The 25,733-nt window shown below is 34.4% G+C and overlaps 2 protein-coding genes across 3 annotated transcripts; both read right to left on the bottom strand.

The window, feature by feature from the left end:
* Window positions 1-5,672, bottom strand: LOC111895715 (coatomer subunit gamma-2). Of its 2 annotated transcripts, none has more exons than XM_023891787.3 (18): window positions 5,434-5,672; window positions 4,734-4,831; window positions 4,585-4,635; window positions 4,238-4,351; window positions 3,938-4,138; window positions 3,744-3,845; window positions 3,570-3,677; window positions 3,240-3,473; window positions 2,895-3,145; window positions 2,623-2,794; window positions 2,388-2,543; window positions 1,803-1,853; window positions 1,578-1,718; window positions 1,292-1,489; window positions 1,066-1,197; window positions 818-991; window positions 503-742; window positions 1-416 (listed from the first exon to the last, which is right to left on the bottom strand). In XM_023891787.3, the coding sequence occupies exons 1-18, from the start codon at window positions 5,474-5,476 to the stop codon at window positions 225-227; spliced, it is 2,658 nt and encodes an 885-aa protein (XP_023747555.1). In that variant the 5' UTR covers window positions 5,477-5,672; the 3' UTR covers window positions 1-224. The 2 variants fall into 2 exon arrangements, with proteins under 2 accessions (XP_023747555.1, XP_023747556.1); XM_023891788.3 differs by having other exon boundaries at window positions 4,734-4,828.
* A 13,630-nt stretch (window positions 5,673-19,302) lies between these two features.
* Window positions 19,303-24,168, bottom strand: LOC111895751 (SWI/SNF complex subunit SWI3D). The gene is made up of 7 exons (XM_052765319.1): window positions 23,657-24,168; window positions 22,277-22,827; window positions 21,508-22,161; window positions 20,979-21,145; window positions 20,509-20,894; window positions 20,235-20,434; window positions 19,303-20,005 (listed from the first exon to the last, which is right to left on the bottom strand). Exons 1-7 carry the CDS (start codon window positions 24,105-24,107, stop codon window positions 19,634-19,636), a joined length of 2,781 nt encoding a protein of 926 aa, XP_052621279.1. The 5' UTR covers window positions 24,108-24,168; the 3' UTR covers window positions 19,303-19,633.
* Window positions 24,169-25,733: the final 1,565 nt, after the last annotated feature.

Here is a 25,733-nt window from a genome sequence, read left to right as displayed (position 1 = left end):
TTATTCTTTAAAACCAAAAGAAAGATATACTCATTGGCAAATGACAATACATTCCAAGAAACCACTCTCAAAAAATGTCTAATACTTCACTAAGGGGCACAAAAACCAAGTACATTATATTTCTCTCTCTCTCTTCTACAACCAACTTCTAAACATCAAAAAGATAAAATATAAAAATGGAAATATGTAGTAAGATTGTAAAAATTAAAAATGGTTTATTAGTATTAGTTGGCTACTATATCATGAATTGCATCACTCACGGATTCATCTTCGGATCTAACCGCAAGTTTCATCGCCACTTCCTTGGAACTATCAACCCCAAATGACAAACGAACCAATACCTTCACATTCCCTATGTATACACCCGATAACAAGCATGAGTGTGATCTTGAGTTCCCCGCAACCACCTCCGTACCCTAAAAATAACATAAATCAAAAAAAAATTGTAATTTTTTGGTGGAAAAGACGTAAATGCCCTTGTTGAAGTTAGTAGTAGTAGTACCTCGCAAGGTTGCATGCCAAGAAGGGTAATAACGGCACTAACAGCATCACTCAAGCTTTCCCTTGGACCGAGGCCGTATTCGTCAACTCGCTCAAAATCAGGGCCAAGGCTTTCCCACGCGTTTCTAAAGTTGGAAACACCGACTTTAAGCATGTAGTCGGCTGCAACAATCTCTGAGTCTTCCAGTTGGTATTCGTCTTCTACACCATCTTCCTCCACCTCACCAGTCGAGGGATCAACCTGCAAAATGCCAAATAAAACCTGATTGACAACTGTTTCCTTAAAAAAAAAATCAAATAAAAGAGTTAATATTACCTCTTTTACGAAGAATTTCAAGACATTGGAAAATCTGCCAACAGCTGGAACGCCTTCGGGTTTCTCGAATGCAACAAAGGTTTGACCGGGTGTATCATATGGTAAGGCTTTCAATGGCTTCGTTGCCACCTCAGCAAATTCTTCTGCTTCTGAAGCATCCACAACAACCGCAACCTAAAACCAAACATGACAATTTTCTTTCTTTAAATTAATATATTTAAAAAAAAATTAATTAATTTAGGGCTTACATTTTCTAGTAACTGTTCGGGAATTGTGTTGGTACAGTTATACTGGAACACAACATGTTTGTCGAAAATGTGTTTGACAACATTAACTGCGTATTCTGTTTCAGCTTCAGTCAGCTCCACTGGTGCAGATGACTGGTTTGAAAATTTATATATACAACCATAATTAGAATTGTTTCTTATGTAGACATGACAAGGTTATACTGTGTTTTTATGAAAATAAAAGAACCTTAAAAAGTTGTCCAAAGGAAGAAAACTCTGGAATGGATGATAGTAGCTTCTCATATGTGTCAGCTGTAGAAATGGGGGTGGCTGCAGGTGCACCGAGAGCAGTGGGCTTTTTACCAGCAGATTTTTTCTCTGCAAGTGTCACAGATTTCACTTCTCTGGGTACAGAACTGATATCAAAAGGCTCTTCTGAAGGTTCCTGTATTGTCAACAACCAAATTTTAAATAAATAAATAAAAGTGTTCAAAAAAGTTGATTATTAAAAAAAAATTAATTTTTGCACTTACGTAGTTCTTCAAACTGGTTTCCAGATTGACAAGTGGGATATCAAGTGACCCGAAGAGAAATTCCTTCACTTCTTTATCAGTTTCAACAACTGAACCATCTCCTCCAAGAGTATTCAAATATAAAGTAGCCCTATCACGAACCTACATGTAATGCAAAATATAAATATGTTTATTAATTATTTTACAAAAAAAAAAAAAATTACTACTTTTAAAATTTTAACTGACCTCATCATCATTATCATATAAGCAGCGCCTCAGAAGTACGAAAATACGGGGCTGCAGTACATCATATTGGTTCATGTCCATATTAGTTACAAACTTACAATAAACCCAACATCACATTTAATCTAATTTACACTTTTTGTCCCTGTACTTTATGAAAATTACAGATTTAGTCCCTCAAAAGAAATTTTAAAATGTTTCGACCCCAAAATGAACCTTCAAGTGGACGTGGTTCACACCATGTAAAATGACAATTTTACCTTTGCTTTTAAATTTATTATTACAACTCGTTATTATCATTGCATCTATTATGTGGGGGAAGAGGAGGATGGGTATGGGTGGACCCACACTATTGATACAATGATAAAAATAAAGTTCAATAATAAATGTAAGGGTAAGGGTAAAATGGTCATTTTTTACGTGGAGGTTAACGGATTAAACTTAATGGCACCCACTTGAGGGACAAAAAGCATTACGAAACTTCATTTTAGGGACAAAAAAACCGTTAAAGATTCTTCTCAGGGACCAAATCCGTATTTATGAACAAAACAGAGGGACCAAAAGTGTAATTCTCGTAATTAAAGTTACCTTCAATGAATCAACCACAGCACCAAATTTTGCCAATGTGCTAACTGCACTAGCTCGAACAGTTGCATTCTCAAGTATGACACGGTTATAAATATACCTTATGTATTTGCTAGGATCAGATGTCTTTGGTCCCTCGACACCAAGAAAATGGAGAATCTGATCATGATAATAAATAAAAATTAAATAAAAAAAAAGTAATAGAAATATAGTTTTAAGGAAATAAAAAAAAAGTGACCTGTGTTGAAAGATAAGTGAATTCACAGTCCTCGATGAATTCACACAAGTGAAGAAGGCCGCTTTCTTTTGCATCAGGAATGTCCCTTATGAGAATCACAATTGAATCAACAATTGCTTTTTTGTACTCAAATCCACCTTCTTCCCTCAAAATATTGCTTAAGAAATTCATCCTTGGTGACAAAAAAGGTAAAAAAAACTATGAGAGTTATGATCATAGAATGTTTATATTTATTAAATTAAAAAAAAAAAAAAAAAAGTGGAAACACTGACAATGTTCTGTACTTAAGGGGGAACTTCAAACACAAGGATCTAATGGCATCCACCACAACGATTTTGAACTCATCAGCAATATCAGACATGAAGTTTGTAATTTGCTTCATCAAACGATCAACACCTGATTCATTCCCTGTTTTCAGCAGTGTTGTAATGGCAAGTGTAGCAATGCTTCTATTTTGATCAGAAATCAAACTCTCCATATCTATGTTACAGTTAGTTACTGCCATTGGGTGACTCATTGCCACCTGTCAAAATTAAATATACACATTAAAAGAAATCAGCAAATATTCCATTATCAAGTTTCTTGGTTTTTTTCTTGAAAAGTTATAAAAAAATGACCTTGTTTAAGGTGCGAACAGCAGCAAACCGAAGAACAGGCTTAGAAGAGCTTAAAAAGAGCTGTAGAACAGTAATTGCAGGAGTCAATTCTCTACTAGTAACACCGTTTAATTCCGTTATTGCCCTTGCAGCTTCAAAAATAACCATTTCGGCTTTGTGGCGAAGGCAACCTTCTAGAAAGTCATAAAATGGACGCTCACCACCTTGATTGTTCATACTTGATTCTCTAATAACCTAAAGAAAATTTGGAGGACAGGTGTCAATCATTCAGAGGTTAACCAATCAGCAACAAGAGAAAATGAGAAATACATTACTTTAATTAAAGAGTACCTGACTTGTGTAACGAATTAAAAGGCATTGGGCTAAAGGTGAACGAACTGTACCCCTTGTTAAACTGGTAACTAATTTGCTCACAGCCAATCTGTCGTTTTGTCTTATCTGAAAATATATAAAATTAATTAATTTTGGTCATTTTGTAATTAACCCTTTAGGCTTTAGTTATACCTGGTGGAGAAGAGCAAGTGCATGAAACTGTACAAGTGCAGCTCTTGATTGAACAGCTTCTTGTACCTCATTGCTCCATCTTTTCACAATCTCTGGATTTGTCTAAGATAATACAACAATATAAGATGATTAAGGATTACGTTAAAACAAATATCATTAAAGATAACAATGCTGATGATTGGTTATAATTATACCTGGAGCAAATGGATACCACTGACTAAAGCTGCACTAGCAACTACAGGATTTTTGTCAACAATAGCTTGTTTCAAGTACCTCTCTATTTGAGTGAGAAGTGTTCCATCTGTGATACGACAAAGAACACGGATAGCATTTGCTCGATACACATCAGTCTTGCTATTCATGTCCTTCATAAGGGAGCTTGTGACGATAATAACCTTTAGTGAAAAAGGAATATGTGTCATGTCATTTAAACTTGAACAAAATCAAGATTATGTGAGCTGAGAAAACGAAAGAGTGGAAGCATCATGTGTTACCTCATCTGAAGAGGGAGAAAGCTCTTTTATTATCAAATACACCATTCTTCTTAAACCAATATCTTTAGCCTGGAAAAGTTTTGTCACAGAAAAGAAAACTTCTGTGGCTTCAACCTACAAATCCAAAACAGAAAAGATCATGTCAAAGTTTATTTAGATGCCAATGGATACAATGACCAGAAAAGATAAGTCTTCTATGAAAATAAGTCTTCTACATGTAGAAGACCACATATGGCTGTGTGTGACAACATGGGGATTTATCTAAAGCTTATACTGAACCATATATTATTATAAGAAGCTGACGTGGTCTGTTAACACTCTAATCAGTCTTTAGTATGAATTCTTACCTTAGTGAAGGTTTCCCCTTGATTTAAAAGGTAAAGCAGCTTTGTAATAACCTGGCAACAGAACAACAAAGAACAAATACAATCTGTAAGAATCTAATAATCTTAAAAATTTAATAGCAAGGATCAGGTTAGGTAGAGAAGATAAGCACCTGGGAACACCTCCTTGAGTCTAGCTGAGGATCATTGAAAACCCTAGCTTCTTGAAGAACTGCCCCCTTCTCGATTCCAAGAAATGGAGAGTACTCTGCTGCATATAACAAAGAAATCCATATCAAACAGAATGTAGTTGAAGAGATCCCTACCTCAATTACCATTAAATCATTGAAATACACGGATCTATATCCTCTCCCGCTTATCCGAGGTGTATAAAATGACTGATGGACAATATTTGGATGCTGAAATCAGTTACTAGCAGGATATACTCGTGTTTGGTAAAATAGCTGAAAACTAGAATGCTCTTGCAGATGTGCACAGATATCATTTATGTAATGTATTACTGTCTTGTTATAAATTACAGTGATCTAAAAGTTCAATCGTAGTTTCATCACAAATCCCTAATCAATCAGTCGACGTACAAGAAAGAAACCTAATTCACAAAATCCAAACATCATAGCCACCCAGATCAACTGATCTTATCATCATACGAGCTTTCAAATCACCTCCCCTACGATTATCGTTGCGAAAATAGTGGAACTCAATGTAAATCTAAAGACTGAATAGTAAATAATCTGATTCGTACAATAACAACGAATAAATTCAGGAACTAGATGTATCGAAGAAAATGAAGAATTTATTCTTAAAATCGAACCAAATTTTCAGGTAGAATATATAAAGTTCAGAGGCGTGTACCTTCCTCGTCGCGATCATCGTCTTTCTTCACGAACTGCGCCATAGAAGCGATGTAGGTTCAGATTTAACCTAAAAGTTCAATTACTCGGAAAGATCTAGCAGATCTATATGCGTCTCTGTATCTCTTCTATATGTATTTGCGGCCAACCGAAGCTTTTATCAATTGAGAAATGAGATTGCAAATCTCTCTTCACAAGTGAAGTTTCTTTAAAGGTCTGAGCTTCGCTATTTTCGTTGTAAAACACAGCATACGGGTATTTTAATTTTTAGAAGAAAAAGCATGAGTTTTGTGCAAGTGAAGTTTAGTCCTTTAAGTTTAAAAATTTTGACAATGGTCTTGTGTGTTTAAAATTTTTGATGTTTGGTCTTTAAGTGTCATTCCGTTAAACTTTGTCTGTTAAAGAATGATATTTTCGTCATTTCATTACCACCATTTATGAAGTTTTGTTTTATTTTTAAAAAAAATAAATATAATTATTTAATATATAAAGGGTCACACCTCTCTCTCTCTCACACACACACACCTAATAGCACCGACAGCTTCAAAACCACTTCTCAATCGAACAAACTTTGTCTTCCTCCTTTGCTATCACCCATCCTCATCAGCAAACACTCATCACTCGTCTCCTTAACACCAATATAAATATCTCCACCACCATGTCCATCGTTCTCATCCTCAAACACATACAACAACAAAGAAGCATAAAAACCAGTGAGATTCCCTACAGATTTGTTGACTAGGGAAGAGTTTAGAGCCAACATTCTCACAGAAATTGGCAGATATAGGGTTCTTTAATTAACACAAAACATAGAGGATAGAGAAGGGAGAAGTTGCAATGGAAAGGCAAAGGTGGAAGGGGAACATGAAAGATTCAGATCACGATCCATCAAAGTTTTATGGAGACTGTTTTATGGGTGAAAAAAAGTGAGTGAAACAGGGGTGAGGTTTGTCGATTCCTATGCACATGGGTTAAAATCAAATGAACATAGAATATAATTTTTTGGAACGATGGAATATTATTAAACCTAGCAAGACGCTAGAAAAGAATTACATTAGAACAATAGCTGAAATAGGATTATGAAGCCAAGAACACCAACTAAAGTTATGATTTTTTTAGTGTGTACGCGTGTGTTTTGTTGCAGGGGAGAGAGATAGGGAAAGTGAAGGGTGGCTGTTAGTGGTGGTTCTTTCTATGATGGTGGTTGGTTTACATCTGAGCTTGTTCGATTTTATGGATTATATATTGAGGGAGAAGGGGGACTGATTAGGTATAAATATTGTCATTGGCGTTGTCACTCTTTTATTTGGTCTATGTATTCACCCATTCCCCTTACTCTACCCTTTCATTCATGTTTCAGTTTCCCCACCTAGGATTTGTTAAGAAATTGACGATTCCTCCCTACAATGTGTTGTTGATATTGAGTGATGTGAATGATGATCTAAAAATCGATGATAAAGTGATGAGAATGACAATTTTTCTAAAGCAATTAGGTTTAAGTTGGATCCAAGTAATAATCTGATTGGATTAAGGGTTACGTCAAGCAGGTATGCAAGTATGCAACGCTTGTTGAAGATGGTGTTGTGAAGGTTTTGAAGATCTTAAGCTTGAAGTGGAGAGAGAGAGAAAGAGAGAGAGAGAGAGAGAGAGAGAGAGAAAAAAAAAAAGATTATGGGACCCTTTGTATTAAGTAATTATATTTCATTTTTTCTATTTTTTTTAAATATGACAAAACGTCATAAATGGTCTCTGTAGTAGTGAAATGACGAAAATGCCCTTCCGTTAACGGACAAAATGTGATGGAGTGAGCAATAAGGACCAAACATCAAAAGTTTTGAAAGCACAAGGACCATCTCTGAAAAAATTTAAACTTAGGGACTAAACTTCAGATCTTGGAAAAGCACAGTGACCAAAATTGATGTTTTTTCCTTTTAGAAAATGACCGAAACCGACAAAAGTTGGATACTTGGAGCACTGGAGCTGAAAAAGATACAAAAAGGATGTTGTTAGACAGCTTGAGCCATCGTCAATATTTCGACCATATATCATGACTCGTAACTCCAATTGACGAAATTCAAAATAATCTGAAAAATAGACAAAATTTCATACGACTTTCGTGTTTGTGCCAGATGCTAATTCCCTGCTCTCACGACGTAAGGAGTATAATCTCACGACGTGAGATTGATTGTTCTAGAAGATATCTACGCGGAATGCAGTTTCTACTGAGATCTCGACGTGAGACGCGATTTTTGGAAGCTATAAATATTCCTTAGCATATTAACTTGGAGGAGTTGGATGGGAGATATTATGGAGAGATAATCGAATTTAGAGGTCAGAAAAAGTGCAAAAACATCTATTGGAAGAGATATCGATTGAAGTTAATAGATTTGAAGATCCAATCAAGATAACACATTACACATTCGGTTTGATTATGTTTAGCTTTATTCCTATTGTGTTTTTGTGTTTGATTACTGTCATGAGTAGCTAATTTAGTATACTTTCGTTTAGTTAGATGAAACCTAATACTATGTGTTAGTTTTCTTACTTTATGGATTATGAATTTGATTTATGCATGTGTTTGATTATCATTACCTGACATGTTAAATTTTGCATCTTTGTTGCTTTGATTCAAGTTAAGTGTATTTTAGTGACCATTAAATTGCATGAACTTGCTTACCTAGTAGTTTAGTGACCATTAAATTGCTAGAGTTAGGATTAACTACATCTTAGTTTAAGTAATAAGGATAACAACTTTAGCTGTGTTGGAGAACATAATTTGATCATAATTGTGTTTAATTAATTGTCTTAACCATAAATAATTATCTAGATATATCTTACATAGCCCACTTATCATTATTAATCAATTATGTGTTTGCTTGTGTATGACCATTACATAGTAGTACATGAATTGGTAAAAATATTAGTAGATTGGACCAAGATTGCTAATACATATAAATTGGTAACTGTAACATACATGTTTTGAAATCGTGTTTTGTAATGAATAAAATTGTGAAATACTATGTGAAATTGAGTGTTGAGTTCTAACAGATAGTTTTTACTAGAAATGAAGTAAAACTATGTTTATAATCACTCATAAAATATTGGAAGTCTTATGAGATTCCAATTAAAAGCCAAATAGTGAAATATAGCGAAAATATAAAATTTGAAATAAGTAAAATTTTATTATTGAAAGTTTTAGATAATCTTGTTAAAAACATTTAGGCAAAAACCTCGTCGAAATCCGAGTTATAACGAAGAAGTTATGACCAATCGAAGATTTGCGACAAGACCGGCACGACGCCGAATGACGTAAAAGGTGAGTTTTTGATAAACTACTTTTTAGCCTTAGCGATCTACATGAAAGTCTTAGTATTCGTTTGTCACACCCCCAAACCAGGCGGCGGAAACGTTCGGGGTCTGCCGTGACTCAATTGAATACCATAACATTGTATATATATGAAACGTAACAACATTCGTCACCATGCATTAATACAGTACAACCAGTAAAGTTTACATGAAGTACATTGTTTAAACATTACATTCCCAAAAATAAATTGTTCGATTCGTACATAAATAAACGGCAAGCCATCACTGAATACGATTTCCTTTGATTCACTGGTTCCCTGAGAATACAAGTATTTTGGAAAACGTCAACATATGAAATGTTGGTGAGTTCATAAGTTGTATTTGAAAAACAATGTTTCGTATCGTTTGAAAACCGCCAGAAAATCCGATATTTTCTGAAAAGAGAAGCTTTTGAAAACGTTTGTGAAGATCCATAAGTATGCTTGTTTGTTTCTATACTTATAAAAATTGTTTATTAAAGTTGTATGTATTTCGAATCTGTATGTATTGAAAAACCCTAGGAAAACCCGATGTTTTCCTAATTCTTTGAATTCCATGAATTTACTTTGAAACCATTGCAACGCATGAAGTTAACATTACCAGGCGACATTGGATTATTTTTGAGCATGATTATCTGCTACAAACACGCGTTACACAAACGACTAGTCTATAGCAATACTAACGATCCCGTAGGCGTCGTCCGTACTAATCACGTTATCCAACCGCCCTGACTACGTGTAGTCCCACATCCGAAGAGAAAGAGGACACGAAGGCCTCGATGACTCCATTAGCCGGTTGGGGATAAAAAGGTACGAGGGGTCCCAGACCCGCCTCGCATAAAAGGTAGACTCTACTAGCGACACTAAAGGACCCTTGGGGACCAGTAGTCTACAAGCCATTGAGAGTCCGGTTACGTCGTGTCGGATCGGTAAAACCCAACACTTCGTAAGATTGAAGTCTTCGGGCCTTAAGATCAGGTCGTTGGGCTAGCTAGGCTCAACGAACAAGATTTTACACTTGTGGGGCCCAAAGATAGTGCGTAGACGTCTGTGCACATTCGCATGTATAATGAATTCCAAATCGTTATTTGTATGAATCGTAGTGTTGTAGTATCATAGTATCGTCGTGTTAGTAGTTTCGGATTTTTATTGGTTCGAGACCGAACCAATTCGTTTAACAACGACTTTTGGTGTTGTAATGTATTGTATTTTGTCGATAGTCGTGGTACCATTATTTGGTCAAATTGCATGTATTGAATTAGTCTTGAAAATTTTCTGTTTTCAGCCCCTCCTTGTTTGTAAAATTTACCTTTTCAACCCTTTATTTAAATACTTTCCGGTTTGGTCCTTAAATCAATTTTTTTGACATTTTAACACCAAAAATTATTGAAATAAATATTTTCCAGCATATTTTTCATAGAAAACAGCTTAAGTCCCTGAAATTTCAGTTTTCTCGGTTATAACCCTTCTTTTCGCAATTTTGACAATTTTGGCCCAAATTGTAAAATTTTTGCAACTTTGGTCCTTTTTAAATTTAAAAAGCATTTTAAACCTTTGAAAAGGACTTGGATCACTTATGGTCCACTGTTTTACAGAAAATCACAGTTTTGGCCCTCCAAAACAGAAAAATTCGCATAATGGGCCTCATTGGGCCGAAATTGTCATTTTTAGCCCATTAAGCTTGAAATTTATGTTTTTAATCCTCTAAATGAGTATATTTCCAGAAATTGTTTTATTGAAACTGTTTTGACACACTTCATCCATCAGAATTCGTGAAATGTCAATTTGGGCCCTTAATTTTGTATTTTTCACATTTTAGGCCCAAAATTTGTGTTTTTAGCCTAAAGAAAATTGTTACTAAACCACTTAGCTATTTTTCTTGAAACACTTTGTATGTAGAAATACATTTGATGCTAAAATCATTTAACATAAGATATATCTCGGTTTTGAGGGGTTTCATGGCTAGATCCAACATTATAGCACACAAAAGCATACATGTAAGCATGGAAATCATACAAGGCATACAAACACATATAGATCTACACTTTCACTTGTATTCCCCCCCCCCCACACAAAACTCATAAAAACAGAAAATAGGGGGTATGAAGCTCACCTTGTTTGAAGCTTTCGGTTTTTGGAAGAAAAGATGGAAGAAAATGAAGTGATTTTCGGCCTTAGCACCTTTCCTTGGTAGATCTCGAATTTGATGACTTCTAAGGTGCATGATCACAAGTTGGAATAGATTTAGAAGAGGTTTTTGATGGAATGAAGTAGTTAGATCATGGATATAAGTAAAAACTTACCTAAGATGATGATTAACTTGCAAGATCCTCTTGAAAGCTCCTAATTTTCGAGATTTTTGGAGTGGGGAGGGAGGAGTGTTCTTGAGTGATCTAGAGAGAATGGGATGGATTTTGTGAGTGTGTGTGTGTTGTGTTCGGCCGAGAGTGAGAGAGAGGAGAGAAGAGAAGTGATTTTGAAGTGATGTGCATACATGGAAGTATGAGATGTTGCATGGATGTCCTATGGATAACAATGATGTGGCACAACAAGTCAACTCTTCCATCCTCTTGGGCTTGTGCATTTGGGCCGAGAATTTGGAAAGAAAAGGAAAAATTTGGGCCTTTGCCCCTAAGCCCAATATTAGTGTTAATCTTGAGTATGTTTTAAGTCTAAAGAAATGTGGTAGGATTTTCATATTTTTATTGGACTAGTTTAGGTTATTCATGTATCAAGGCTTTTAATTCATTTCATTCTAGGTCCAACATAGCCCAAAATGTTGAAACAAATAGATGTGGGTCCAATTAGAGCCCATTTAAGAGTTCTAACCCAAGATAGTCAAATTGGAAGTTTATTGGTCCATTAGGCCCAATAAGGAAGTTCTAGTCCAAAATGGACCTAAATAAGAACTTCTAGTGTTTCCAATTGCTTGTTGGCTATTTGTGATGATTGTATGGTGTGTTTGATTGAAGTTTTTGTTGTCACAATCATAGGTGTTACACATGTTCTTAAGCTTTTGATTCACTTTAGCTTGAGTGTATAGTTTACAAGACACAAAATTTCCAGTTGTGACATCGTTAAACCGAGAAGTTCGATAAAAAGAACGCCAAAATCTGACTTCGTATGAGGAAGTTATGATTTTTCTAAATTTCGGAGTAGCAGTAGACAGCTAAAAACTCGAATTTTAGATCGAGCGATATTCAGCCGATACAACCTAAACAAGAATTGAAGATCTCGTCATTTGTAGTTCAACGGTAAAAAGTCTGACGAAAACGGACGTCGGATGAAGAAGTTATGAATTTTTAACGGATTTTCCTATCCCGGTCTGTTAAAAATATAATAATAAAAATAAATTCAAAATTAGCCGACGGAGTCAAAACGAAAGTTGTAGAGTATATTTTCACCTACGCGTGCATATAAAGAACGTCAAAAACGGAGTTCATATGTGAAAGATATGAATTTTTGAAGTTATTAAATAAAAATAAAGGAAAATCGAAGTATTATCCGAAGCCGTACGCCTCGCGTACACGAGGTTACGCCCAGCGTACCTCGCACGTATCCGGTCCGGAGTTAGCCACGTAGTCCGTCTTCGCATGGTCGCCACATAGAAGCCACGTCCGAAGCCCAGTTGATGACTCTTCACTGGTACGCCCAGCGTACGAAGGCTACGCCCCACGTAGATGGCCGCCTCGGAGTACGCCCAACGTACCGAGGACTTACGCTCAACGTAATGCGAGCCTCGATCCCCTATAAATAGAATGCGAAGACAGTCGGGTTTTGTTTAGAATTCTTACACTTTTTCACCTTATACTCTCTCCAAATTTACCCTAACACCCTCAGAAGTCCCGTTATCATTCCCGACATCTGAAGCAAGCCCAGACGCCCCGAAGTTCCCGAGAAAATCTTATTTTCAAGTCAAAACTCCGCCCGAGTAAAGTCCGGTTTTCAAGAAAACTCCCGGTTTTCAACGACAAAAGTCATATTTAGGGCCGAAGTACTACCCAAATTATTATTTTAACCCCGGCTATTTCAAGGTGAGTTCAATATATAGGAACAATTGTATGTTATGTGTTATATGTGTTATGTGCTTTTCAGTGTTATTATACCGGGTTATTTTTCCCGTGTTATTTTATTTGTTATTTTTATAGCAAATGTAATACCTTTGACCATGTGATCAGTGAAAGGACTTAGATTCACATTGGTACTGGTACGTAGCCTCTGGTCATGTAGAGCATGTCTCCGTAAGAGAATGACTTCTATTCTATGACATTGGCAAATGGTTAGACAGGTCTATAAGCCTGAAATCTAACAAGATGTTAATCAGAAATTGTATGTCTTATATGCCATTTGGGCCAAAGTTTTATTGATGTATATCAAGCATTGAAAAGTATATCTTTGAATAAAGTCTTTGATTGATATGAACGCTTGTCACATGATTTCACATATGTCTTTGTTGTTCCTCTTTGCTTCTGTCATATTGATGTATATATATGGCATAACGTTATATTGTATCTATTATTGAGCTCACTAAGCGTCACCGCTTACCCTATCAATGTTTAACAATTGCAGGTGATAAGTAACTAGTATGATCACATAATGTTGAAAGATTTAGAATAGTTTGTATTAGTACTTTTGTACTTCAGTTTATGTTTGTATAAATTACAATATCCTGGGTAGTTATGTAATATATAACACTGGGTAGTTATGTAATATATAACACTTTGTAATTTCTTTATCAATGTAAAATATTGCTTTTATGAATATGCAAGTAGCATGTTTTGGAGTAATAATATTGTGAAGTATAAAAGTTTGGGTCTTTCAAAAATACGAAAGTTGGGGTCTTTCAGTAACCAACTTCATTAATTTACAAATAAGAGCTAACCACAAGAAAAAGGTGGATTCGAAACTAAACGGAAGTGTTTTTAATATCTTGATTACAATTGTTTTTAGTTGAGTGTTTAGTTTTAAGTTAATTTGAACTTGCAAAATCAGATAAAAACCCCTTTTAGTTATCTGTTTTAAGGTTAATTTTTAGTAGTTATTTTAGTATATTGAATATCTTCCCAGTGTTCGATACTCAACTTACTTTACTATGTTATAAACTGACTAGTTACACTACATATATGTGCAATAGTAGATAAGTAGTTAGATTATAAATTTAAAGCTAAATAGGTAATATCTTTTGCACACATAGGTATGTTTAAAAAAACTTGTATATTATATTTATCAGGTTTAAACTCGTATACTATATGTTTGATATATTATAAAAATTATAAAATTTTGGATAAACTATGGGTAACCAGCACAAACATAAATGCTAGTATAATGTTTAAATAAGAAAAAATATATATGAAAAATATTAAAAAGGAACTTGTAATTGAAATGCATTTTATAAAATGGAAGGTATGTACTTCTATTTTTTGCAATTTTATGACCAAATTGACAAAAAAAAAAATCAAAATTGTCTTTATTAAAAACAATTATACTTCATTTTATAAGAGTTTCATATCATTATCATTAGACAAAACTGCAAAATTGGTCCCTGTGGTATTCAAAAAATTATGGATAAGGTCCAAAAAGTTTCCGACTTGCATGGAAGGTCCAAAATCAAGATTTTCCCGTGATTTTGGTCCTAAATTTAAGAAATTTTCGTAGTTTTGGTCCATGGAGCACTTGAATTTACTGTTTTGCCCTTTTAGATTCTCTTTGTATTTTTTTTTATAATTTTTATTTTGTAAGTATTAATGAAAAAAAGAAAAGAATTATGCTCGTCCACCCCATCATTCCATATATACCCCCACCCCCCTCTCTCTCTCTCTCTCTCTCTCTCTCTCTCTCTCTTCACCATCTTCCCAATCTATCTCGTTTTTTCTCCCCAGAATTCCAATGTGCAACATGATGCCCCCATCAAACCCGTTCACTTCACCATTTCTTCACCTAATCACAAACCAAAACACCCTAAAACCAAATCCATCAAGAAAAGTCGAGATTACAACACCTAGCACCCTGTCTACAACGACGTTAGAATGCCTAACTTGGGTAATTATGTGTCTGAAATCCATGAGCTGAGGAAGAAATCACGGATATGGCTCGGGACATACCGAGCCATTTTGTCATCTCCAAGGGATGTATAGGCTGCAGATAAGGGAGGAGTCGATGGTGTTTTTGGAGGAGCAGATAACAGAGGCTACCGGTCGGAAAGAATATGGATCAAATGACGACTGATTAGAGCCCGCAACTAGTAGGTAGGGATGAACATTACTCGATTTAGATCCATTATTTGTTGACAAAAAACCTAATTTTGCTATCTCGGGTTTCTTGATTATGGTCATCAGAAGTGGGGCTTGCTTCAACTTTGATCTCTGTCGAAGAAATCTCGTTTTTACCTGATTAGGTTTGATTTGGTTTGGTGATGCATCTTCAGTTTGGGGATTCCTGAGGAACCAAATCTCTTCAATTGGTTGATGGTGTTTGGGTACCAACAACTGGAGAATATAGGATGGAATAGAGGCGGCAGAGACGAGAATGGGTTGGGGGAGAAAATCGGTTTGTTTTGGTTCACTTCCTCCCCATTTGTCTGATCCATCTCATAGTTTGTTTATGTGCTTAATATCTCAGATCGTATTAAATGTGTTGTAAGAAGGAGTTGTAGATCTGAGGATTTAACGGAGTTCACGATAAGAATGAAGGACCATCGAGAGAGAGAGAGAGAGAGAGAGAGAGAGAGAGAGAGAGAGAGAAAGAGAGAGAGAGAGAGAGAGAGAGAGAGAGAGCAAGAGAAAGAGAGAGAGAGAGAGAGAGAGAGGTTTTAGTTTTTATAATTAATGAAATACTGCACTAAATAAAGAAAAATATAAAAGAGAAATAATAAGGGCAAGATAGTCATTTTAATTTATCGATGACCAAATTCACAGAAATCTTTTGATTTTGGACTATCCATGCAAGTTGAAAAGTTTTTGGATCCTATCCACAGTTTTTTGAATACCATAGGGACTAATTTTGCAGTTTTGTCTTATCATTATATCGTTTTTTTTTTTTTTGTTTAGTTTTAAATCGGCCAAAGGCTTAATTGTATATCATAAAAACTTTTGTATCCTAGTCTTTAATTAGAGTTTCAAATTAATATATATATATATATATATATATATATATATATATATATATATATATATATATATATATATATTAAAGATATGAATGTTAGGAATAGTAAAGTTATCATTTTTTGGCAGAATTGGTCCCTGCACTTTGCTCCTCATTCTTTACCTATTTTGACATTTTTGGTCCTTACAATCAATATTTTTACACTTTTTAGGAACCTTTTAATATGTAAAATTTGGCAACAAAACTTTAACGGTTTGACAACTTTGATCATTTTCCTAAAAATTTGCTAATTCCTACCCCTTTAATTCTTTAGCCGTTTTGTCACTTTTGATCCTTGCAGCCAAAACTTTTACATTTTTTCATAAAAACATGAAAAAGACGGTTCGGGGCAAAGTCCGGGCTTTTCATCATTGCACTTTCTACGTCTGTCATATTTATCGATTCGGAAACAACATTGAAAGTTTCTGGCCCCGCGTAGTGGGGGTAACATTTCTAGTTTATTATTAATTCCTATAGAAAATCTTCTCTTTAGCACTTTTTGATATAAAATCATATAATAATTAATAGAAATTAAATATCTTTTCTTTTTATATTTTTATCCTAATGAAATCGTGATAAGTGTCACATTTTAATAAAATAAATAATTTTTTAAGATATAAGAAGATAAATATGAAAAAATAGGAGGATATAAAATTTCTCAATAAATAATTTTCCATAAAAAAGAGTTATAATCAATTTTTAAACATCAGGAAACCTTCATACACCAAGTTTACCCTATGTAGAAGCTTATCTTAATAATTACATAAATGGTGAGGTTAAAATATAAAGTATCATGTAGTAAATTTGATCAGTATGCATGACTTATTACTTAAAAGTCGGTTCAATCCCATGAAAGATAATCGCTTTTTAATTTGTTGCAATGTTAGGGTATTGCTTATTTACATTAAGTATTAGATTAGATATGTTGCTCTACGAAAATATTCAATAAATTCAATTAATTCCTTATATTATTATTTTTTTATTAAGTCCCAAATACCGCGAAATGTATTCAATTAAGTCCTGAATATCAGGAATTTTATTCACTTTGACCCTTTTTACCTGGTTAACGGGTCAACAACTTTCAAAATTTACACTTTTGGCCCAGATTTTAAATTTAATTTGATCAAAATTTTACATTTTTGACCCAGAATTCAAAATTTTCTTACGAATTCATCCTAAATTTAGTATTTTACATATATATATATATATATATATATATATATATATATATATATATATTTCAAAATTTAGTTTATATTATGTTTTTTTTGCTTTATATATTTATACAAAAAAAATATTTTCACTATATAAACATCTTTTTTAAAGGATTTTTTCGTTAAAAAAGAATCTTATATGTGAAAAATATGTTAAAATATTAAGAAAAAACACGTCGATATAAAAAGATTCTTAGAAATATATTTTTATTTTAGTAAATATCTTGGTTTTTTTTATATAAACCAATAAATTATAACACCCATTTTCACTTATAAAAATTAATAAATATAACATTTGTTTATTAAAATGAAAGTGAATATATTCTTTTTTGGCTAAAATTATCAACATGAAAGTTGTAGTAGTCGTCAAGACGAATACGTCAATATAAAGAACGTCGAAAATGAAGTTCGTATGAGGTTATGATTTTTATAAGTTTTGACGAAAATAATAACAAATATAATGATGTTAATAAAGGAAATATAAAATAAATTTCCAAGATATTTACTAAAATAAAAATATATTTCTAAGAATCTTTTTATATCGACCAATTCTTTCTTATGTTTTTTCTTAATATTTTAACATACTTTTCACATATAAGAATTTTTTTAACAAAAAATCTTTTAACAAAAGGTTTTTATATAGAGAAAAAAAGGTTTTTTGTGTTAAAATATTTTTTTTGTATAAATATGATTTTATAAAGTAAAAAAAAAAAAAAAAAAAAAAAAAAAAAAAGAAAAAAAAAAAACATACTCTAACCTAAATTTTGAGAAAAATGTAAAAATACTAAATTTATGATGAATTCGTAAGAAAATTTGAAATCTGGACCAAAAGTGTAAATTTTGGATCAAATTTGTAATAAAATTTAAAATCTAATCCAAAAGTGTAAATTTTGAAAGTGGTTGACCTGTTGACTAGGTAAAAATGTTCAAAGTGAATAAAATTTCCGGTATTCAGGACTTAATTGAATACAATTCCCAATATTCAGGACTTAATCAGAAAAAAGAATAATATAGGGACTTAATCAAATATGAGGTTAAAATGTAGGAACATTATTGTAGATTTTCCTTAACTCTGTTATTATCTATAACACAGTTTATGTGAATGGTATAACTATAATCGGGTAATTTGTCATAGTACAATGTTGTTATGGGAACAAATGAAAGTAGAATGTTATAAAAGAAAGTAAAATCGGTTCATTGTTTTTACATCAGTCTACCCGACCAGCAGACGGGTATAGCACTAGTTTTATAACGGATGAAGACCAAAATTGTAACAAATTTTTGCCATATAGACTGCAAACCATTGAATTTGGAAATGTTCTAATGCCATTTTTAGTTATAGCTTTTCAAAAGCTTTTAGCTATTTGGAAAACTCATTCAGAAGGTTTTTATAATTTGAGATGCGAAATTTTTATAAACTGTCACTCAATCCACTTATTGCTCTTATATATTTTGTCTCTTACACTTAGGCTATATTTAGTGCGTTACAACTAGTTTATCTTTCGAGCCTTTTTAAATTGTCATGTTTAACAAGCCAAAAAAATAGCTTATAAGTTAGCTTTTTAAAAAACTACTTAGATTAGCTTTTTATGAGCTTTTAAAAAAAATTAAATATACCCCTTAATTAATTATAGAAACTCATTCTTTTCTTTTAAATGTCATTTTATATATTTTACCAAGCTTTTCAGCTAGTTTTATAAAACATTATTTTTTATCAGCTAGTTTTTCAACTAGCAACTATTTTTTATTTAACAACTAGTTTTTCAGTTATCAATTAACTTTTCAGCTAATACGTCAAACATAACCTTAATAATATTTAATTATAAACCTTAATTTGTATTTACAAACAAAATGTTTATCATTTCTTGACTAATGACTACTTAATCTATTTCTTAAGTATATATAAAATAAAAATGAATATATATCTAAAAAATATAATGTATTTAAAAAAGGCATTAGAAAAAAAAAGTTTTGGACCGGGATAAACTTGTTACTTAAAAAAAAAATTAAATTGAGTTTTTCATGATAGATTTTTAAATAAATGTCGGTGAAAATAAATATAAAAAAGTAGGTAGTATTTTATAAATTAACCTTTGGAGGTATCCTAAGAGCAAGAAGTTAACAAAACAATTCATATTTACAAATCAAACAAAGCAAAAAATTCATGGCTTTTAACAATTAAAGTACACTAAAATACAACTAAAAATGAAAAAGTATCCACAACCAAACATACAAATACCTACCCACACCTTAAAAAGTTAACAAAGACACCCTTCTAGTTCCAAAACACACACTTACAATCCCTCTATATCTACACAACATTAAACATTAATTATTAAAAAAACATAATCCAAAAAAAAAAACTCATCAACATACCACCTCTAATATTAGAACCCCAAGATTTTAATTTCCACCATAGTCCTTTGTAGTAACTCACTAAAAACTTGTTAGAACTTTCGTGTGGTACAACACAATGCCAAATTACAATTTTGCCCTCCCCTCACTTCATTCCAACCGAGGACGGGTTTCCGGCGACTGTAGGAGGTGGCGGTGGCGGTGGCGTTGGTGCCATCGTCATGGGTCTTGAAGGTGGCGGTCTTTGAGGCGGAGTCATGGTCATGGGATTTGTCATTGGATTTGGATTTGGATTTGGAGGTCTTTGTGTTGGATTTGGAAATGACATTCCTGCCCTTGGTGGTTGTGGGATGGGCCTAGCGGCGGCGGTGGTGGATGACATCCCCAAACGGGCGGCAATTATTTGGGCCCGTTCATGGTATAGTCTTTGCTTTGACCGTTCTAATTGATCCCTTGCCCGTGCCACCACACCATCCATTTCCGTGAAGAAAGCCAACTTCGTTTCCAATTTCTGCAACTGCAATGTAAAAAGACGTAAATGCCCTTCTTATCCTTACTATTGAACAAAAATGGAATCACAAAAGAACATCTGATGTTGTCCTGTGTTTGACATGCATTGGACTGAGACCGATATGACAATGGGACAAACTGCAAAAACTTGTCCCACCTAAAAAGGTCGAATTAGAAACTTGTGTGTCTATGTAAAAAGACATAAATGCCCTTATCATTGAAAATAGCCAATTTACCTGTTTTTCTATCAACGACGTGGCAAGTTTCCGAATCTGGTCTTCTTCCTGGTCTGCAAGTAATTTTGCCTTGACTGCTGCAGCTGAGATGGCAGTGACAGCTGCGCGTGTCATGTTATGGATATTTTGGTCATTTTTAGTTTCTGCCTCTGGTGCTTGTTTCTTCTTCACATTCTTACACTCTTTTGCTTCTGCCTCCCCTACATCATAAATGAACATTGCCAATCAATTAAAAATTAAAACAATCATTGTAACTTTTCAAAAAATCAAATACCTGAATTTTCTGTGTTTTCAGCCATTGAAGTATTATCATTATTAGGTTCATGAGGCTCCTCTGTCTTCTCTGACATCTCCTCATCTTTTGGAACACTCTCACCAGAATCTTCAGACACTTTTTTAGAACTTGAAGAATTCTCAGCTTCAGATTTTTGCTCATTACTTTCTTCAACAGCAACCGATTCCTTACCTTCCTTACCTTTCTTTCTTCGTGTATTCTTTCCTTTTTTGGAAACCACCACTTCTGTTGTAACCCCTTCATCTTCCTTTTTTTCATCAGCAACCACCAACTCCTTATCTTTTTCAGTTCCATTTATACCCTCCTTGTCAGAATCGTTCTTCTCTTTCAAATCCTCTTGCTCCACAGCTTCCTCTACATCATCTCTGCATAATATATAACCTTTTAATGTCAGTTCGTATTTGTAAGAAGTTGAATTAAATGGAAAATTACGGAAATGCCCTTTTGACCTCTCGGCTTCTTCTGGTTTCTTCTTTTCATCAACAGGATCTTCGATAATGAATGAATGTCTTGCAGACAGTTGCAAGCCAGTGGCCCCACTTGACACGGATTTCAAGGAATTTCGGGCTGTTGCTGTTGCAATGTTGGGGTCCACTAACCGAGTTAAAAATGCTGCCTGAAAAAATAAAAATCAGTTTTAATATGTTACATAAATTAAAAATTGTAATTCAGTATTTTTATATAATGATAAATATGTGAGATTTGTTACTTGTAAATTATTTGTAAACCGTATTTGCATGTGTTATAATACTAGTAATTAATTAAAATGTGTTTTTTTATTTAATAAAATGGTTGTTTTGATAATATGATAACTGATTTGAAGTTAATTATATTTGAATAATGAATTAATTTTGGTTATAATTGCCTAAAAATATGACTTATAAAAATAAAAAAATATGCAAGTCAAATCTGTAAAAAGCTAATATTACAAAGGGTATTTTTGGAAAACTATAAAACTTAGAAACAAGAATAACTTACCATTGCCATGACAGGGTTACCAGCATCAGCAAAAGAAAGCTTCTCATCAATGGAAGGAAGAGACCCCACAACCTCAAAAGCTTCTCTCAATGCTTTCAATGCAACATCCACACCATTTTCTTGATTATCTTTCAAATTCCCAGGAATCACTGATTCCGAAATCTCCATTGGAGACGAATCATCAGGAGGCGAATCATCATTCTCCACCAATGCTTTCGACTCCTCGGTTTCTTTCACATCAACAGAATCACTGATTCCATCCACACCACCTTCCATTTTCTCATCATTTTCATCAACTTCTTTCTTTTCTTCATTCTCATTACAACTTTCATCTTTCTTCAAATCCTTCTCTTTATGACTTGAATCATCATCTTCTTCATCATCACAATCACGAAAAGTGTCTTCAATTGGCATTTGAACAAAGTGTAGAATACATTGAGCTTTGGTTTTTGTGGCCACATGTTCAGCAATCTCATTCCAGTTTTCACTAAAGAGTTCCAAAGCTTCTAGAAGGAGTAGTGTCTCTTGATCTGTCCATTTCCCACTACTTGTAACAGCAGCATCAGCAGGCTCCATGAGAATGAAATCAGATGGTGACATGTCGGAATCAAACTTTCCAGCATTGAAGCATTCAGTACATAAGTCATAATCTGCCTGCCTAACAGAATTTGGTCAACAAAAAGCACATAACTATGATAATAATAACATAAAGATGATGAAATTACAATTATTACAATTGATATAAAAAAATGTTAAAGAAACAACAGACCTGTTTCTGACAATGGTAACGTTTTCTAGAGCAATCAGCTGCACATGAATTACAGTGATACTCAACAGAAGGTCCTTCAGGCTGCAATGATTCATCAGCTATCATGGTCTCTGGCAACCTGGATGTGACAGCTGGCGTTGCAAAACTACTCCTCGGGACAGCTGGCGTACACAATTGCTCCACCTCAAACTCGTATAACTTTTGTATTAATGAATTTACTTTCTCAGCTTTTTCAGCTTTTTCAGTTTCTTCAGATTCTTCAGCATCAGCCATGGAGGTAGGGAGATCTGTCTCAGGGAATGGGTGATAATTGATCAAACCCCAATAGTCTAGAAACTCCATTACTTCTTTCTTGGCATCCAATTCTCCAACTGAGATTTCAGAAAGATCTTTTTCTTCTAATTGGGTATTGGGATTTGCATGGAATTTTTTCATAATGGAGTTACGTATCTCCATGTAGATTTCAGGAGTCCGATTCTCCAACTTTCCATTGAAGAAAGAAGGCAATGCTCTCTCCTCTAATGGATGAAGTTTTGTCCATGAGAACCAACCTATAAAAGTCTTTGCGTGTCAGTTTGCAGTATGTGTATGACAATCTGTATGGATTAAGTCTATGTATTTCCTTTGGGAATTAGGAATATTTCCATGCTGCAATGCTATTCTTAATAACAATAAAGTGAACTGGAATGTCTATAAAAAAATAAAGTATCCAACAGCTTAAAGAATCCAAGTTCCCAAAATGGTTATTAATTGACAATGTCCAATACAGAAAGTCCCAAGACTACATTGATTCCAGTATGTACCAAAGAAGAGCCTGATTTTGCATATCCTATTTGCTAATTCTAACAAATTAAATTATAGATTTAGAGTGAACATATCTAAGCAGCATGTCCAATACTAATGCCAAAAGATAACATGTTCATGCCCTTAATAAAAAAAGTTATCTCTATTCTCTACTGGTTGCCAGATAAAGGTTGTTAATGGCAACAAAAACGTTTTTCTCAACTCAAGTATGACTATATCTCCGAGTTAAGATGTCTATGCAAAGAAGTTCAATTCATGATTTTGTAGGATGGCCTGAATAAGATAAAGCTTGGTATATTACGATAACAATACCTATATATCCGTCCTGAAATATCTCGGTTTATCTTTCATATCAAGGTTCGTAAATTTGAAAATCATGATCATAATGCTGCATCATTTTGTATCTACTGAATCTAAGAAACACAATATTTCCTGCAACTTCAACTATAACTTGGGCAGATCATGCATGTTTAAAATTTAACAAAGCAAAGGCAATAACATTTAGCTGCAAACAAACTACGCATGCACACAAAGGAATACGATGATAAGTGATTTGAACAAGCTACATTTACTTACCAGAAGAAATTGGTGCAACATGCGCATTAGCATCACGCGACTTTAAGTCTTCATATTCAGCTTCTATCTTCAATTCCAACGCCTCCCAAGCTTCTTTCCTAGCAATCAACTCCTCCTCCACCTTCGCCGCCACCGGCGTGGACAACATTGAGCCTTCTCCTTCGCCATTTACAATCACCGCGTCCCAAAATGCCGTGGAATCGGTGTAATTTGGTTGTAGGCGAGCTCTGGTGCACGGTCCATTGTGGATCGGAGGGAACAGTACCGGGGAGGGTTTCTCTCGTGTTTGACGCTTCGAAGACGACGGAGGCGGAGTAGATGTGATGCTGTTGCTAATATTCGAGGCTTTCCTCTTCAGCCCTCCGCCTCTTCTCCTTGAAGATGGTGGCTCCGCCGACGATTGTAGTGCCGTTTCGGTGGCGGTCGCCGGTGAATTGTGCTTTTCTTCCATATTTAGGGCTTGTTTGGGAACGCACACTGAAGACTCGTCTTCGAAGATCTACACTACCAACATTTCCTTTTGATGAATTATTCTGTATATCGCGGCTCAGAATTGTTAAGGTGTTCTTGGGTAATCTGTACCTTTAATAGTATCTGGATCCGACGGTAATAAGAAAATCTGAATAAAAGCTATAGTGGATTACAAGAATGCTTTCTACGTTTCTTTGTTTTTCAGTTTTGGGACCTAAGCTTTTATTTTTACAATTTTGGTCGTTAATGTGTATTTTTCTTTCAATTTTGGGATCTTTGATTTTTCCCATTAAAAGTATCCATATGACATTTTTCACCACTGTAAGGTCCTAAAACGGATCTTTACCAATGATCAAACAAACAAACAATCAATAGAAACAAGAATATGAGTAGAAGAAGAGAAATCAAGCTTGCACACGTTTATTACTGAAAAACGTCTGGTACAACTCGATATACTAGGCCGTGAACTCTGTGGCATCAACAACCAATAATGACCTAAACAACCTCTATTTATAGTGGACTTGGGCCGGAAACTGGGTTTACGACCGTAAATAGTTTTACGACCGTAAACTCACTACAGGGTCGTAAACTTCACTAACAACCTACCAAACCACAATAAAGACTCAAAAGAACTATTACAATGAAAGCCTAGACCAAACCACTAACTGGACCCTTCAATCTCCCCCTTGGTTTGGTGTTAGCTTGAGCTCAGTCTTTGTCGACCACCATCACATCTGACTTCCCCATTGCTCCGTTCCACATTCGTTTGTTAAATATATCAATAAATAACCATAGCCGTATATTCTTTGGCAGCTGGCTCAAAGATGTCTTATGCAACTTTAATCTGATGATGGCTCGGCTGATGTATATCCCATTTCCCAAACTGAAGCAAGTCTATTTTGTCATATAAGCGAATGCATCCTTTTTCAAGCTTTATGACAACAGAGGTTGTAGTTTCATCAAACACCCAGTACACCATGGACCGTAGAGATCCATTTGGATGATTCTGAAGAATAGGAACTTGCTTTACTTGATTGGTAGCAGGCCACATCACAGATCGAAGAGGTTGATTGGTTTTGGGATCAATTACACTTGGGTATACTTTAATAATCGACTCTGCAGTCTTCATTGAAGGAAAACCCTTAAGCACTTGATCTTCCAAGATATGCTTGAACTGTGTATCCTTGGGATTTTGAGATGGATTTGCAAAATGAGCCTTTGACAACTCTGAAAGATCAACCTTGGTCCAGGAGTTGAAGTCATGAACATCTTTATATAGTTCAGTATTGCCACTCTATCGTCTCACGATCCACATGTTTAAAGTGTCGTGAAATCCCCATGAGATGATCCCTGACCTGTCACCATATACATTTCTAAAGCGATTTTCTCCAAGATCTGTAAAAGTGATGGTGGGCTGATCCACAAGAGCATTTTGATCAGAGCTCCTTTTGAACAAAAATTGACCCTTCTCAGCAGATTCGGCCAGTTTGGCACGTTTTAAGGCCACAACACTCGGAGCTTGATCTGGCACCTCCTCAAATCGATCTACAACACGATATGTTTGAGCAGATGTCACAATGGGGTGAGCTTGAATGTGCAGATTAAT

The sequence above is a fragment of the Lactuca sativa genome, chromosome 7 (assembly GCF_002870075.4).
Source record: "Lactuca sativa cultivar Salinas chromosome 7, Lsat_Salinas_v11, whole genome shotgun sequence".
Lineage (NCBI taxonomy): Eukaryota > Viridiplantae > Streptophyta > Magnoliopsida > Asterales > Asteraceae > Lactuca > Lactuca sativa.
This window is presented reverse-complemented; position numbering and strand designations above follow the sequence as displayed.

What these genes read in the sequence shown, in the direction of transcription:
- LOC111895715 (XM_023891787.3), bottom strand. Translation starts at nt 5,476, where the DNA reads ATGGCGCAGTTCGTGAAGAAAGACGATGATCGCGACGAGGAAG. An exon ending in GTGGTATCCATTTGCTCCAG is followed by an intron (nt 3,846 to 3,937) that starts GTATAATTATAA and finishes GTATTATCTTAG; the next exon opens with ACAAATCCAGAGATTGTGAA. An exon ending in TAATTCGTTACACAAGTCAG is followed by an intron (nt 3,474 to 3,569) that starts GTACTCTTTAAT and finishes AATTTTCTTTAG; the next exon opens with GTTATTAGAGAATCAAGTAT.
- LOC111895751 (XM_052765319.1), bottom strand. Translation starts at nt 24,107, where the DNA reads ATGGAAGAAAAGCACAATTCACCGGCGACCGCCACCGAAACGGCACTA. An exon ending in TGTTGCACCAATTTCTTCTG is followed by an intron (nt 22,828 to 23,656) that starts GTAAGTAAATGT and finishes AGACTTTTATAG; the next exon opens with GTTGGTTCTCATGGACAAAA. An exon ending in TGAAAACACAGAAAATTCAG is followed by an intron (nt 20,435 to 20,508) that starts GTATTTGATTTT and finishes TTTATGATGTAG; the next exon opens with GGGAGGCAGAAGCAAAAGAG.